General features: G+C 49.8%; 1 protein-coding gene across 3 annotated transcripts; it reads right to left on the reverse strand.

Annotated features, from left to right (window-relative positions):
- Positions 1 to 540: 540 nt before the first annotated feature.
- map3k21 (mitogen-activated protein kinase kinase kinase 21) lies at positions 541 to 13,175 on the reverse strand. Of its 3 annotated transcripts, none has more exons than XM_061285282.1 (10): positions 11,490 to 13,175; positions 5,967 to 6,147; positions 5,717 to 5,865; positions 5,468 to 5,643; positions 4,889 to 5,129; positions 4,626 to 4,748; positions 3,939 to 4,089; positions 3,766 to 3,860; positions 2,846 to 3,619; positions 541 to 2,722 (listed from the first exon to the last, which is right to left on the reverse strand). In XM_061285282.1, the coding sequence occupies exons 1-10, from the start codon at positions 12,283 to 12,285 to the stop codon at positions 2,439 to 2,441; spliced, it is 2,970 nt and encodes a 989-aa protein (XP_061141266.1). In that variant the 5' UTR covers positions 12,286 to 13,175; the 3' UTR covers positions 541 to 2,438. The 3 variants fall into 3 exon arrangements, with proteins under 3 accessions (XP_061141266.1, XP_061141265.1, XP_061141267.1); XM_061285281.1 differs by having other exon boundaries at positions 2,846 to 3,622; XM_061285283.1 differs by having other exon boundaries at positions 2,625 to 2,763; positions 2,846 to 3,622.
- Positions 13,176 to 14,080: the final 905 nt, after the last annotated feature.

Here is a 14,080-nt window from a genome sequence, read left to right on the forward strand (position 1 = left end):
TAAAACTTTTCACGCAGGTGTGTTTAACGAGGGTCACTTGGAAAACATATTGGAACGCGGCCCCGAGGACTAGCGCTTGACACTTGTGATCTTTGACCATGATATTTCCCTAATAAAGTGGCCTGTTATTAGGTACACTTGAAAATGGCGGTGTACCTAATGGAGTGTCCGTGTGATCCCCTCGTTAAGTGCACCTGCGTGAAAAGTTTTAGCGCCTACGGAACATGAAATGAGCTAAAACTTTTCACGCAGGTGCGCTTAACGAGGTAACTTGGAAAACATATTGGAACGCAGCCCCGAGGACTACAGCTTGACAACTGTGACCTTTGGCCATATTTCCCTAATAAAGTGGCCTGTTATTAGGTACGAGGTAAAAAATAATAATAGATAAATAAAATAAATAATAACTTTATGCATTTTTTGTACGTGTCAAGAATGTGTATTTGACTACTTGCTTACTATACATGCTTATTTGCGGTTTTAAATCATAGGGAAGCCTGTTAACATAATGGTTTGAAGCAAAGAACCAGGAAATAGACGTCAAGTCTTAATTTCAACTTTATTGAAAAATGTTGATACTCTTGATCAATCTGGCAATGAAATACTGTAATAATAATAATGATAAGAATAAAAAAAATCACTGAAAGGCACAGTGGACAGAGTGTAGTACTTTGCGTAGTTTGTCTCATCCGATCGGAAGCGCAAAAGCCCAACGTCACTCGGAGTCTTTCTCAAGCACACAAGTACACATCTAACAAACACAAGCAGCCGCTGGCATTTTGGTCCGCCACAAACACACCACAATGTCCTCAAGCGACGTCTCTCTTTTTTTCTTTCATTTTGGTCCACTTGGCAGAAGCTCCGACCGAGGAAATACAAAAAAAAAAAAACATTGACAACGGAATGTTTGCTCACTTCACATCGGCTGGCTCGCGGGTTCAACACGCACACACGGTGTTTATGTTGATCGGATTTATTTGAGGGAGGCGTTAGTGCCCATCAACTATGTTGAGTTTAAGTTTAGGTTCTACTGTTTTGGTTAGCAAGAGTTGCAATGGCGTCCAAACGTGCATTTGTTCACAAGAGCGTCTGAATAGAAACAATTACAGGTTTCTTTCTATTCCCATTTGAAATTTATTTGAGGGCGTTTTCTCAAGTGGCACGCAACAACTAATTTGGGCACAGTAGGTGCTACTGTTTTGGTTAACAATAAACGGTGACTGAATGAAAATAGTTGCTTCCCATTTTCCAGGGCTTTGTCTGAAGCGACACCCACCGATTGGCTCATGGTAGGTCCTGCTGTTTCAATTAGCAACAAAGTTCAAATGTCAGGAAGGCGTTTTGTTTCCCTTGATAACTGGATACAAAATGGCGGCCAAATATTAGAGGGAGGGAGCACCTCTTTTTGCGGAAATTAATTGACATCTGGGTCGATATTCATTAGAGTCGGATTAAGGAGAATTCACATTGTCAAATTCATCAAAGTGATTTGAAAATATCAGTCGTATTTACACACATCCATTCGAGGACATCATAGAAAACGCATGAGATCATTTTCTCAAAATGAGAGCAGCCGCCTCAAACGGTGGGAAGCAAGCGCTCCTTGAGACTGCATAGTCCGTCCTCGCGGTGCATGCGGTGAACTAGAAAATACAAAATGGAGCCCTTTAGTTGATCCTGAGGAAGCCATTCTAGTGGCTGCTTTCAAAGATTCCACGAAAAGCCTCATGTTGAGCTTTTTTGAGGGTTTCAAAACAAAATAGAGGTTGGCTTGCATGGGGCGCGCAGGTCACATGACACTGTGACAACACAAAATCTTCGGGACCGCGTCGGAAAAGTCGTCACGTTTCCAAAAAGATTCAAAAAGTGACATTTGTTTTCCTTGGGACTCCTTCATTGAAATGCTTTTCAACCTGCGCTTCCTTCAAGCGCCTGCAGGTGGCGCTTCGGATACAGAGGACAGCAAAGGAAGGCTGTCGTTTGCATCTGGAAGCGCCACTGAGCGAGCAGCGAGATGCAAAGGAATATTTACATACTAGCCCGAAATCAAGAGATGACCTCATCATTGTACATGTGCATGTACAGTTCTGCCATTAAATTACGGATAAAAAATAGATATATAAATACCAGAATGTCTTGTGAGCGCTGCAGCGCGGTCAACGTTAAGCTGCACCGACGACAAAGTGTGGAAAAGAATCATGTCTAAAGCTCTACGTTCGAGAGCACGGGTGTCAAACGGGTCCAGTCCATTTTTCCTCCAACAAAAAGTTCTCATAGAAAAACTGATTCATGATCAAATGCCATGATTATTTTTTCAACCATTTTGGTTGCTATTATTGGCTCGTGATGACGACAAGTTTGACACCCCTGTTCTGGACTAACCTGATGCGAAACTAAAGGCAGTGTGAACAGCATCTGTAGGACCCCGTACGTGAACGCTAGGAAAGGAAGTCGTTCTCCAGCTCGTAGACGCTGGGCCTGGCCGGCGAGCTCTGGATGCGGCACAGCGGCACGGTGCAGTCGCGATTCTGGCCCTCGGCGTCCATGTCCAGCAGCGAGCAGGCCTGCGCCGCCTTCTCGCCAGAGTAGTGGCCCAGTGAGTAGCTCTTGCCCAGGCGGGCCACCAGGCCTCGAGTATGCGGCTTGGCCCAGAAGGACACGGGCCGCGTGTTCCTGGTTTTCTTGGGGGCGGCGGGGGGCGGCAGGCTGGGGATCCCGTTAGCTGCACACAGACAGAAGAACTCGTTTACGGTGTTGCTACCGCTGAAGGCAAAAGAAAAAAATTAATAATTGGAGTTGACTTTCCCCACAGCTCCATTTTGTGCCACGTGGGCGTTTAACTCACCATCATGATTGTTGTACTTTTTTCTGCGGAGGCGTGTCCCCGTGTTATGGTTCATAACCTCCGACTGTCGGCTTTGGGTTTTTGGCGTCTGCTTTTTTTCAGCAGGCGATGGCAAGGTAGGCCGAAGCATCTCGACGTGATGAGTGACAGGTACAAGGTCCACCTTGGCGGGGCCGCAGCGTGACACCTCGGCCTCCGACTGTAGCAGACACTTGGTGGACTGACACTCCACGATGGCCGACATGGAGACCAGGTTGGCGTGGGGGTTGGGGGCGTGGCCCGGCGAACCCTCATCCTTACGGGGGCGGCCGCCGCTCGGCGGGGAGGTACTGCGGCGGAAGCGGGTGGCCCTCTGAAACAGGCCCTCCTTTTTCTTCTTCTCCTCCCGCGGCAGCTCGCTGTCATCTTGAGCGTTCTTGAGCGCCTCGCGGATGTCGTAGCCCAGCACGACGGAGGCCAGCAGCGAGCCGCAGCCGTACAGCACGGAATCCGTCTTGCGGCGGGCCGTCACCCTCTTCAGGCTGTTGGTGGGCGTGAGCTGCGGGGTGGTGGAGGCGGAGGACGTGGACGTGGTGGTGTAGGGGTCCTCGGGACCGTCGGCCGGGCAGCCCTGAGCCGCCGGCCCGGGCCCGCCCTCCCCGCAGGCGCAGGGAGGCTGCGGTTCGTCCCGCCACAGAGGTAGATCCAGGTACACCTGGTTGGGGAACTTGAGCTGCTTTGGTTTGGAGCTGCTGTCGGGACACTCCTGAGGAAAGGCCTCGTCTTTACTGCTCCCTGCTGGAGGTTAGCAATAATACATTTCAGCTGGAGACCAGACCAATACATCCTCCAATTATGTGATTTTGATTCATGGCTAATGTCTTGATTAAGTTTTAAAAATTCCAAAAATGGATAATGAGCTGATTTAACAATGAGCGGACCTTGTTCGGCAAAGAGAGCGGCGAGGGGGACAGACTTCTGCGACTTCATCAGACTGGTGGACCAAGGATTGCTGCCATCTGAGAGGGGACGTACTCTGAGGACAATACACACAACTGTAAGGAAGACCCCCCCCGGAAAAAAAAAAATGGGGGGGCAACAAATAACAGCGTACCTCTCTGTGACAGCAGGTCTCTCCTTGCTCTGCACTGAGTTGGGGCCCCAAGTTCTCCCCTTCTTCTTGATGCCTCTCCTGACGTCGTCAAACTCCTCCGGCCTTGAGGGGGCGCTGCGACCCCACGTGCGGTTGCTCTCGTCCTGCGTGACTGTGTGCAGAAGGTGCCAAATTTAACTCTCAAAATCACTGAGGAGCTCAAGATTGTTATTGGTTGGTTAATCCCGCTAGCTGTGAGTCACATCCATCAAAGAAAAAGCCAGATAGCTGCTAGTAGAGCCTCGTGGAGGACTGGACGATGAATCCATTGTCTTGCTTTTAAAACGCCTTCAATCTGGACGTCAATGTGAACACACCAGTGCTCAACGGTGATCCATGTCGGTCAGGCGACATCCGCTAGAGTCTAATCTGATGGCGAGCGGTCAAGCGGAATTTGTTCCAGTTGTTACATGACTGTTGGTGCGTGACTAACAATATTAGCAAACTGTTCAAACAACTGGGCCGGCCCGCTTTTGTTCACATGCGCCTTGTCACCGCCAATGTTCCCCTCTTGCTTTGCCCCTCCGACGGGCAGCCGTGCGCTACGTGCGGGTTGGGCGCTTGCTCCGGGTCCAACCCGGCTGGGAAATCACGGTTGTTTGCGGGGGTGGAGAGAGAGAGAGAGAGAGAGAGAAAAGAAAAACTCACGCTGAATAGCTCGTAGGCGGGGGATGAGTGTGGGACTGCTGGGGGGAGAGGAGCTGGTGCTGTGCAGGCTCCGCCTCTTGTCCATGGAGGGCGACGCCTGCACTGTGATCTTGTGCTGGAAGTCTGCGCGGAGGAGAGTCAGGCGCTCGTTACAATGTCGAGAGTGCGGTGAAGCAATCTTTAACATGTGCCAAATACCTTCAAAGATGCCGACCAATGTGGTTAAGCACTGAAACCTAAGTATGTGCCTGCGTAGGACCAACCTGAAGGCAAGCTGATGCGGTTGCCATCCTTGAGCTTGAGGCGGGAGCGCTTGAACTTGCCCTTGCGCTTCTTGACGTTGGGCTTGTCCTTGTTGAGCTGGAAGATGAGGATGTTGAGCTCCCGCTCCAGAACGTTGATCTCGCGCTCGGCCAGCTCCTGCTCGCGCCGCTTCAGATGCTCCTCTTGGGACTTCTGCTGCAGGGCGGCCCGCGTCAGCTCCTCTTCACGCGAACGCAGCTCCTGGAAGTCCACTTCATTTATGCTTTCATATCTTTATTGACGCTCTCTTCCATTTCTCTGCGATTTGCTCCGTGACGATCATCATCGTACGCGGATGACTGGTGGAAAGCAGCTTTGTGGCCACTGCAGCCCAGATTACATGAGGACGCTTACAGGAAAATGTCGCCGCTAATTCACTTAATGATCGCACCGAGCTGTCACAGGAATGTGTCGGGTCTCCCGAGTTGACTGTGTGTGATTACATAACATTTGAAAAACACGCTGCCCGACAAGTATTTGATCCGATGGTAGGTTGTGTTAAACCTCTGCGAGCAATTCCGTGAGCTTCTCCGCCGTACCTTCTCTTTGGTCCTGAGCTCGTCAAACATCTCCTGGATCTCCACGCGCCAGTCGTCCTGCATGATGTGGAAGGAGTCCTGCGGCATGGTGGCCATCACCGCCTCCTCGATGGCCGACAGCTGCTCCAGGATGCAGGAGAAGGAGGGGCGCACGTGCGGGTTCTGGTCCCAACACTCTGCAAGATTACACACGGGGAGATGTAGCTCATGTTGTGGCTAAAGACTTCCTTTTTTGGGGGGGTCAATTACCTTCCATGAGCCTGGCGAAGGGTTCAGGGCAGGTGGAGGGGATGGGTAAGGTTAATTTATTGACGGCCACACCGTAAGCAACGGCCAGGCCGTCGATTCCTCTGTAAGGCACCTCCCCTGTTAGCAACTCCCACAGCAAGATGCCGTAGCTGGGGACATAGAAAGAACATTTGGAAGAAGCAATGAACACAATGACGAGCTGAAATCTTAAACTGGTGTTTGGGAACATCACAGGAAAAAAATGGCTCACCTCCAAACGTCACTGCCTTTGGAAAAAAGGGACATCCTGATGACCTCAGGGGCCATCCAGGAGTAGGTGCCCGCTGCCGACATCTTGGTGGTCTTGTGCCACTCCCGGGCCAGGCCAAAGTCTGTGATCTTCAACGTCTTCCTGCCGATGTCGTCGTTCTCGATCGTTTCAAGTAACAGAACTGAAGGTGGAGAGACAAAGATTATTCGTTATTATTACAAAACCAAAACAAACAAAGAAAATCTCTCCACATTAAAGCATGCTGCAAGGTGAACGAGAGTAAAAAGCCATGACGGAGTGGCCAAGGAAATGATAGTTGATATTCAACGTGGCCAAGAGCGTTGTGCGGCTCATTTGTTTGAGAGCTGACAGCGCCACAATGCGCCTGTCCCCGGGCCCAAAAACTGTTAAAACACATTAAAGTCAGAGGGAACCCTGAAAACCCGCCTGGAACTCGACACCTGGCCTTGCGTGAGAAGGACAGACTACAACCCACGCCAATGGTTCAATACCAACATGCAGACAAATAAGGTTTTTGAGGACACCAGTTCTAAATGTCAGTCTTTAAATAAAAAATAAAAATAAAAAAGTGAACCATAAGTAGGCGTCAACACTATTCAGCCTTGTCGTTTGTATGATAGATGCGTCGCTATAAAATGAAACCAAGCAACATGGAATGTCATCAGAAGGTCACCAAACAGGAGAAGTGACAAGTTTTAACATGTAAACATTTTCAGATTCTTCAAAGCGAAGCACTCAACAGCTTCACAGTACTAAATGACAAAAGATGGCTGAAAGTAACACTTCAGTCCCTCTGACAGCGAGACAATATTCCCACGGGAAAATTAATTCAAAAATGTTTAGTATAATAAAATAACAAGGACATCATAAGCAAACACCTGTGTGTGTATCAATGGTAGCCTGTGGAGGAGGAAGTCCACCAAGGTCGGTCAACGCAAGATAACGTGCCCACGCGCACACCTTCAAAAAAAAAAAAAGAATCATCTTGTTCCAACCAGACACGGCGGCACGTCCCCCAGGTCGGGTCTTGTACCACACTAGTGTGTAAATGGAATTTTATTGCTTCCGAGGGCCATTAAACGGTGCAATTGTGAGCGCAAATGGTTTTTTGAGCGATTGTTAAGACACTGGGCAAACAGTTTGAAATGTTTTGGTGCCGCTCCTGTTGGGAAAAGCCAGCGTATCGGTACCATGACCTGCCCGGGGCACGGCGGGCCGGTGATCCTCTACCTCCAGCTCAAACAATGGGAATTTCATTACAAACAGGTTTCACTGGAGCCACGCTATAGAACGACTTTCCGTTTTCAAGTTCCCATGCATCCGACAGGTTCTTTAGGTCCAAATGACTTATGATGGCTCGGTTACACAAGTCGGGAGAGGGGCCTATAAAACGGCCAAATACTTCCTTGGTTGCATCACGGTGGCCTGTCATATGGCTTCGGCGTCAGCGGACATATTTTCATGCTGACGTTATGCTCCACTTTGAGAGTCTTATATCAAAGTAAGTTTGAGAGAATTCCGTAGAAAAAGTGTCCCTTCTGGCTATTTATGTTCTTCCGTCACCAAAAAAGTGTTTTTCCTTGCACCCTTGCGCAGTTGTGTCAACCATGATTTTTTTGGTATCCAAGCAACCGGATGTAAATGTAGCGAGGGAAAAGCAAATAGGACTGCTCGCTCTCTACTGTAGTCAATTTGCCAGCCGCCATAAAACATTTTAAGAAGAAGGCAACAAAACAGAGCAAAGTTCAGATGGGCCAACGAGCAGTTGCCTAAGCGACGTTATATGCATTGAAAAACGTTTTATTTAATCGCTAAAACTTCCACGGACGGCGGTGACAAATGACAAATGTCTGTAAACTTGTTAAAATATTTTACCTAAGAACGCGGGATGAGTTGAAGCTGCGGTAGAACTTTCTCACTCTGGGAGAAGAAAGAAAATGTTTGGAAGCAGACAACGGTGAACGCAATTGGAGATGGACATGGCCCAGAGGCGGACCCCACCCTCTGACCCCCCCATATAATTCCGCTTCCATCAAAGATCTTCAAGCAGATCTTTCGTGATGGGCTCGTTGCAAAGATCAGAAGAAAAAGGTCTGCAAAGTTGCTCCCACGCTTCTTCCCATTGCTCCTCCCGCCCAAGGTAAAATCTGGCAGGTTTGAAGAAGAAAAAAAGTTGTGATGTCGTCATCAGTAGAGAGAAAGCGAAACAAATCTTCTCCCAGTGCAATTTTCATGTTTCTTCATCACTGACAGCCGGCCACACCCCGACGTGGGCGGCAAAGGCATCTTGTGTTTTTAGCGGCATAGCTGAGCACTGATGCAACGTGGGCCTTGTCAAAACTACCAGCTAACTTGACCTGCCGCTATTTTGCTAACTGTGCCAACACACTTCAGCTCGAGTGCACGGCTCTTCCTGTCGTAAGCAAAAAATAAGGCTCCCCGACATTCCCCGACCGGGCATTCCAGCCGCTGGGAAAAGGATCAGGGCGAGTGGCCGCCCGAAATCCAGCCGGGCACGCTCGCTTGCGCTTTTTGTCTGTCCTCCACCCCTCCCGACTTGCCTGCGACATAAAAACGCCAATCCACCCGTAAGCGTGCTAATTATAGCTCCGCAAACCGAAGAGGTACGAGGCTGGTACCTTTTGGATTTGGGTGCGTTGCAAAAGTAGCGAGCGACTGCTTGTTGGGCTGCGGGCCTTTTTCCTTTTCACCCCACATGGCAACAATAGGTGCAGTCAGGGAGAGGTCGTAAAAGACGGAGTGAAAGCATCTCCGCTCCTCCTCACCGCCCCCCCGCCCCATTCTCTTGTCACAGAAAAGACACACAGTAACTGTGTCACCGGGGGAGTTGTGGGAAAAATTGGCCTTCAACACCTAGCAGGCCCTTTCCTATACTTTCCCCACTCGGACACCGTCCGCAGTGCACGTACGCAGGTAGTTCACTGCAAACGTTGTTTACGGGGTAAGCAACATGAACTTAGCCACATGACAAATAATTATGAAGTGAAAAATTTGTCACAGACGATAATGTATGCCATTGTCTCTCGACGTGTGTTGTTGCACCATTTGTGTTCCGATATTCATTGCTTTAAGTGGTGAGCCCATCCATGTTATTTTGCAATGCGATTTAGCATTAAGCTAAACTGCACACAAGAATGTGGTCTTGCGTTCTTACTACCTTAAAAAAAAAAAAAACATACAACCGCAAGCCTCTCCCTGACCTTGTTTTGCTTCCTCATACTGTGCATCTCGCACCATGGAAAGTGTGACATCAATCCAACCAATCAGATTTGAGCGAGCGGCTTGATTGTGAAAAATGTTGAGTATGGTAATAGCAATGTCATAATCCACCTGTTGTTTTCAAACTCATATTACATCTTTTTATCTCGGTTAGCATCTTGTAAACAAACAAAGGGGGAGGGGGGGGGAAGGTTTTACACATCTGAGGGCAAAATGTTAACGGGCGGAATCAAGATGTGAAGGAGTTAGAATGCGTGATGGCTGTGGGCCAAGTTTCAGTCTTCGCTTTGTGGTTTCTTATCTGGCGCCACGCAAATACCAGCACTCCTTGCTGATGAGCGGGCAAGCATGAGGAAGGTAGCAACAGCTGCACAATTTGGGATTTCTGCTCGTCGTTGCCTTTTTTGGGTCGCAATACACTGGCGGGCGGCCCCGCAAAACAAAACAAAAAAAATCAATGCCCTCTTTGTGACAATCTTGGTCAGAAAACTAAACTCTCTTTTAAGGTTGTGAATTGTTGAGATGTCAGCGAGTGTTTTAAACAGAGCCTTGGGCAAAAAGTAGCCTGACGCAGAGAAATAATGAAGGCCCGATGGGGAGGGGAAAGGAGGAATGGCGAGGGCAGGAGAAAAATAAGACAGTAAGGAGGCGAACCCCCTCGAGTTTGTGGCAATAAAAGAGTAGCGCTGCTCTCTGGGAGATTAAATATGAACGGAACAAAACAAAACCAGGGCTTTGGGACCCTCCGAGTCCTCGCCATTCTTTGGGCCGCAGTAGCCTAGCAACCGCTGCTTGACCAGTCCATTGTGCAAACGTATGTTAAGCTTTTATCCCTCATTAGCAACATTCCTCCCCGCCGGCCGGGATTTTACAGATTAGCTGCAAAAACACAAAAGGAGATTGGGCAAATCTCGCTGACTTTCAACATATTACTTTACAGGCTAATCATTGATCAAATAGCCACATGTTTGTCTAGCGTGCACACCGAGACACCGGGAGTCGATCAAATGACCAGCTGAGCGAGTGGACGGACGGACGGACGGATGGAGGCGGGCCTTTCCGTCCATCTCGTCCACGCTGAAAATACGCCGTGGTCCGAGTCAAATTATTCCCGCTTTTTTTTTTTCCCCCCTGGGAAAAGCAGCCGACACACCGCAGGGGTGCCTTTGCGTGAGAACCTTTCAATGGAGGCCACGCGGCGGCAAACGACACAAATTTTCTTAACATACAACTCGGGCTCATTTTGGACTGGATGGAATACTCTGCGAATTGGTGGAGGTCGCGGTGAAGTGGCAGACGGCAGGACAAACACATTGACTTGTGTGTTAGCAGCTCAAGGGGGCAGGGCGGGACGGGTGGGGCGGGGCGGAGCGGAGGGTTTGTTTATATTCGCCAAACACTCGATTAACCGTGACCGCTTAAGTCTTTTCTCTCCATCTGGCCTCTAATTAACGCAAGTCTTATGGTGTATTTTGATGACGATAAAGTTGAGATGGTGGGAAAGCAAAGTCAAAGTTCAATTAAGACGGAACAAATGCTGCTAACTGGTCTTAAAAGCTGACACGTTGCCCTCGGAACTTGCGCCGACCGCTCGGCTCATGTGGCACGAACGCGCGTGTGTTTACGTTTGCCCAATCACTGCTTCTGTTTGAACAACATTTTCGAGTCGGAGTGGAAGAGGGTGGGGGACGGACGGACGGACGGGTGCTTTGGGAAGGTGTGCTTGACTGAGTGTGTGTGCTGAGGGATAAGGGTGGGGGGCAGGGGGCAGGCATCCCAGCTGTGCAAACTAACCTTATTTCACATCCTCTCGAGGGTGCACACACACAAACTTCAAGTGCATCCACAGCTCACGTCACTAAATGGGTTTTCCAAAGCACTTTTTAAGATCAATTTAAATCTTCATCGCATTTTCATTGGAAATTAGCGGTGAAAAAACTCAATGGGGATTATTATAATTTAAGGGAATGATAATTCATTGAGAATTCAGGGTGCCTTAAAGGAAAATCCGTCAATAGTTGTTCATTGCTGCACCTCAAGATAAAATATTTTATTTAAGCTTACGAGCAACCAATTTGGTGCGTTTCTCTTTCATTTCCTCTTTTCAAATGGATTTTCAAAATTTGAAAAGTTTTGCAAGCAACACCATGAGACCTTTACAATGCATGACATGTGCCTAGAGCAAAAAAAGGTTGGGAAATATTTTTTATGATTAGCTTTGAAATGATTGAGGGTTGCGAATGAGTTGAGGTGTGTTCTTACTGTTGCTGGACTTGAGGTCTCGGTGGATGACCACGGCCTCCTCGTGCAGGTAGTGCATCCCGCGTGCAATCTGCACGGCCCAGTTGACGAGGATGTGCGGCGGGATTCGCCTGCCGGTCAGCGCCCGGTTGAGCGTGCCCCCTCGGGCGTACTCCATGACCAGGCACAAGTTGGGCTCGTCCAGGCACACCCCCTCCAGCTTGATGATGTTAGGGTGCTGCAGCATGGAGAACAGCTTGGCCTCCTGCTTGACGCTGGCAGCCGTGGCCATAATGTCCTCGTCGGGGTCCTGCCGGGCCGCCTTAACGGCCACCTCTTGGCCCTTCCACGTGCCGCGGTACACTTTGCCGAAGCCCCCCACACCAATGATCTCCTCCAGCACCAGCTCGGAGAAGGGGATCCGGACGGGCGAAGCTGGGACCCGCTCCCCCACGCTGCTGGTGATGGGCAGACGGTAAATGGCCGGCTGGTAGGTGACATAGTTGGAGGGGAAGATGCCGACGCGGTGGTTGATTTTGCCCGTCCACCAGCCCTCGTCGCCGGAGATGGCCGCGTCCTTGGACAGGACCTCCACCACGTCGCCGCGGCAAAGGCTGAGCTCGTCCTCGCCGCTCGCTTCGTAGTCGTACGCCGCCGTCCACAGCGATCGGGTCGGGCACAGGGGTGCCGAGTGAGCCCAAGCGTGCGTGGGACAGTCTGTCCAGGCATGTGCCCGACTCCCTCCTCCTCCATCCTCGTCGCCGCCGCCGCCCGGCCGCCCTTCACCGTTTGGGAAAGCGGCCTGCGAGACATCCATTTCTCGGTGGCCGTAATGGCACCATAGGGTGCAGGGCTTAAGAAGCTAAATTAAAAAAGCAAAGGGTGACTTGTTGAGCTCCGCATGTTGTTGGATGTAGTGCTTGAAAAGGAGGGGAATTCCCCGCCTGGGCTCTTGACACTGACCAAAGTCCCTCGGCGAGGAGCGTCCCACACGGGACTGTAACTTTATCCCACACCACTCCGTCGACTCCCGGCTACAAGTGGCTGGCTCAACGCTCAGCTAAAGTCGATTAAATGTCCCCTAGTGTAGTAGGCGTGAGTTTTTAAGCGTAACACTGCGCATTCCCGGCGTTAAATAGTTCGAACTTCGACGGGGAGAAACATTGACAAAGTGTCCCACTTGTGCTCGATGCTAAAGCTAGCACCGCCGAGGCTTCGTCGCAGGTGCCGCAGGGAGGAGGTGCACCTGCCCCCGGGAATAAGGATGCAGCCGCCGGTCGACGGGTTTCTCCCTCAAAGTTGACGCTTAATGTCACGGAGCCGCTGTCCAGGCCATTACGTGGCTAGTTGTGGAGGCTTGCTCCTCTTTCAGTTGGCGACAGATTCCACGGCATTCCACACACGCGCGCGCGGCTAACAGCTTAGCTCGGATAGATAGATAGATTGCTTGGTCAGGAGCGATTCGGTTGGTGGTCAAAAGTTGCTCCTCTCGACTTCATTACTCCCGACAAGTTCTCGTCGATAGGCAGCGGGTGCGCTCTCACAATTCCATCGAACATCCTCAGTGTCAAAGTAACGGTGGAAATGTCTATTAAAACGGTCCAAACATTATGAGAGGAGGGGATATCAAAATAACACGCCGGTAAAACCTCATCGCTTGTCGGAGTTTGGAGGACGAAATGCGGCGGCGTCCTGGCGGACGGGAGAGGGACGCCGGGAGGCGGGGCTATACTGGTTGGCCTGCTCTGATTGGAAGATGTTTTTCGCACGTGATCAGCACAACAGCGGGAGGGGGTGGGTGGAAGGGTTGAGGCAACCGGAACGTGAGTGAAGCGCGCCGAATTTATGGAAATGATTGAGATCCGGCCCTCCGCATCATTTTAGAAATTATCATAAAAAATATTAATCAAATGCAGGAGCAACCATATTACATCTTAAGGTCTAGTGCTGTAGCCTCAATGTAAAATATATGTAAAAAAAGTACTTGCTCTCCAAGATGAATATACAAAAAGAAATAAATTAATTGGTTAAATTGAAATGAATAAGGGCATCAAAATAAAATAGAATGAAATACGCTAAAATGACATTTTAGTGCTGCCACTATATTCATTTAAAAGGCATTTATTTGGCTCAGGGGTTTTGGTAAAAAACATATATGCGTATATATATTTACATGTAAAAACATACAATGCATCATCATAACAATTCATAAGAAAAATAGGCCAGTGAGGTATTCTGAATCCCCCGCCCCACAGTTTGTGAATTAATAAGACAAAAACAGACAAGCTAATGTGAATGCAAGCTATTATGTGCCGAACTGTAAAGGTGGGAATCACATAATACGGGAGGAGAAGGGGAGGAGGGACGGGTGGGAAGGGAAGCAGGGACTGAGGGGGGAGGAGGCGGTCAAATCTGCGCATCTGTCGAGCCAGCGAGGAAGAGGAGACAGAGAGGGCGAGAGTAAGGAAGGCGAGCCGAGCAGGATGAGGACAGCGGCGCTGGAGATGATTCTCCCGTTGACGCCGGGATGGGAGACGCCAGAACCGCCGCTAGCCGGACCCACGGGCCATGAGGGAGGAACCGTGCCGCGGAGGCGACATGGAGGCGCATAG

This window comes from Syngnathus typhle, linkage group LG8 (assembly GCF_033458585.1).
Source record: "Syngnathus typhle isolate RoL2023-S1 ecotype Sweden linkage group LG8, RoL_Styp_1.0, whole genome shotgun sequence".
Taxonomy (NCBI): domain Eukaryota; kingdom Metazoa; phylum Chordata; class Actinopteri; order Syngnathiformes; family Syngnathidae; genus Syngnathus; species Syngnathus typhle.

Coding starts and splice junctions, on each gene's coding strand:
- map3k21 (XM_061285281.1), bottom strand. CDS start 12,285: ATGGATGTCTCGCAGGCCGCTTTCCCAAACGGTGAAGGGCGGCCGGGC. Junction 4,090..4,625: donor CCGCCTACGAGCTATTCAGC/GTGAGTTTTTCT, acceptor TTCTGCACACAG/TCACGCAGGACGAGAGCAAC. Junction 2,723..2,845: donor AAAGTACAACAATCATGATG/GTGAGTTAAACG, acceptor GTCTGTGTGCAG/CTAACGGGATCCCCAGCCTG.